This window comes from Plasmodium reichenowi, chromosome 14 (genome assembly GCF_001601855.1).
Source record: "Plasmodium reichenowi strain SY57 chromosome 14, whole genome shotgun sequence".
NCBI classification, from domain to species: Eukaryota; Apicomplexa; class Aconoidasida; order Haemosporida; family Plasmodiidae; genus Plasmodium; species Plasmodium reichenowi.
In genome coordinates, this window is record NC_033659.1 from 529,718 (window position 1) to 531,666 (window position 1,949).

General features: G+C 20.5%; 1 protein-coding gene across 1 annotated transcript; it reads left to right on the forward strand.

Annotated features, from left to right (window-relative positions):
• Positions 1–245: 245 nt before the first annotated feature.
• On the forward strand, positions 246–1,796 carry PRSY57_1413700 (serine/threonine protein phosphatase PP1, putative; the record flags this gene model as incomplete). Its single annotated transcript, XM_012909754.1, has 5 exons — positions 246–510; positions 616–939; positions 1,137–1,288; positions 1,468–1,602; positions 1,758–1,796. 5 exons carry the CDS (start codon positions 246–248, stop codon positions 1,794–1,796), a joined length of 915 nt encoding a protein of 304 aa, XP_012765208.1.
• Positions 1,797–1,949: the final 153 nt, after the last annotated feature.

Genomic DNA, 1,949 nt, shown 5'->3' on the forward strand with positions numbered 1-1,949 from the left:
AAAAAAAAAAAAAAAAAAAAAAAAAAAAAAAAATACAAAAAAATATAAAAAAAAGAAAAAAAAGAAAAAAAAGAAAAAAAAGAAAAAAATAATATAATAAGAATAATAATAAAAAAAAAAAAAAATAATAAAATCAAATCAAATCAAATAAATTCATTCTTCATGATTAATAAAATAATTGTTGGAAGAATTGTTATTATATCATTTGAAGGATTAATATAAATTTGCTCAAGTAAATATTTATTATGGCATTAGAAATAGATATAGATAATGTAATATCAAAACTAATAGAAGTTCGTGGAACTAGACCAGGAAAAAATGTTAATTTGACAGAAAATGAAATAAAAATATTATGTTTATCAAGTAGAGAAATATTTTTAAACCAACCAATTTTATTAGAATTAGAAGCACCAATAAAAATATGTGGAGATATCCATGGACAGTTTTATGATTTGTTAAGGTTATTTGAATATGGTGGATTTCCACCCGATGCAAATTATCTATTTTTAGGTTAAAATAAAATAAAATATATATATATATATATATATATATATATATAAGTTGGCATATATATCTTTTTATACATGTACATATTTTTTTTGTTCCTTTTTCTAGGTGATTATGTGGATAGAGGAAAACAAAGTTTAGAAACTATTTGTTTATTATTAGCATATAAAATAAAATATCCTGAAAATTTTTTTTTATTAAGAGGTAACCACGAATGCGCTTCAATAAATAGAATATACGGATTCTATGACGAATGTAAAAGAAGATATAGTGTGAAATTATGGAAAACGTTTATTGATTGCTTTAACTGCTTACCTGTGGCAGCTATAATTGACGAAAAAATTTTTTGTATGCATGGTGGTTTATCACCTGAATTAAATAATATGGAACAAATAAGGAAAATAACAAGGCCTACTGATGTTCCTGATAATGGTATTTTGACAAATGATCTGAATAAATAGAATGAGGAAAATATTAAGTATATATAATGTGTGTGAATGTGTGAATATGTTTTTTTTTCATTATATTATATGACCCATTAAATAATATATATATATATATATATATATATATAAGTATATGTATTTATTTATTTATTTATTCTTATATTTATTTTTTTTTTTTGATAGGTTTATTATGTGATTTATTGTGGTCTGATCCAGAAAAAGAAATTAATGGGTGGGGAGAAAATGATCGAGGAGTTTCTTTTACCTTTGGTCAAGATGTTGTTCATAACTTTTTAAGAAAGCACGAATTAGATTTAATATGCAGGGCACATCAGGTAATATATTAAATAAATGTTTTTTTTTTTTTTTTTTTATTCTATATGACTACTAATATGTGTGTTGTTAATATGTGATTGTTTGTAAATTAAATTGTATATTTTTATAAGAAATATATATATATATATATATATATATTGTTATTATAACATTTGTGTAATTTTATTTTTCTAAATAGGTCGTGGAGGATGGATATGAATTTTTTGCAAAGCGCCAATTAGTTACATTATTTTCTGCTCCTAATTATTGTGGAGAGTTTGATAATGCGGGTGCAATGATGAGTGTTGACGAGACATTAATGTGTTCGTTTCAAGTATGATATATGAAAATGAATATTAAATAAATAAATAAATAAATATATATATATATATATATATATATATATATATATAGACAAGAATGTATTTTAATATTTACATATTTTATATATTTTTCTATTTTCACGTTTACATGTATTTATTTCTTTAGATTTTAAAACCAGTGGAAAAAAAGAAAGCAGCAAATTAAAAAAAAATATATTACAAAACTTAGGATCCTAATATATTAATTGTAAAATAATAACATTATTAATATACATAATAAAAATTTTGATATATATGTTTTAATATATTATCATATATTTCTTTTTTTTTTTTTTTTTTTTTCTTCTTTTTTTTTTTT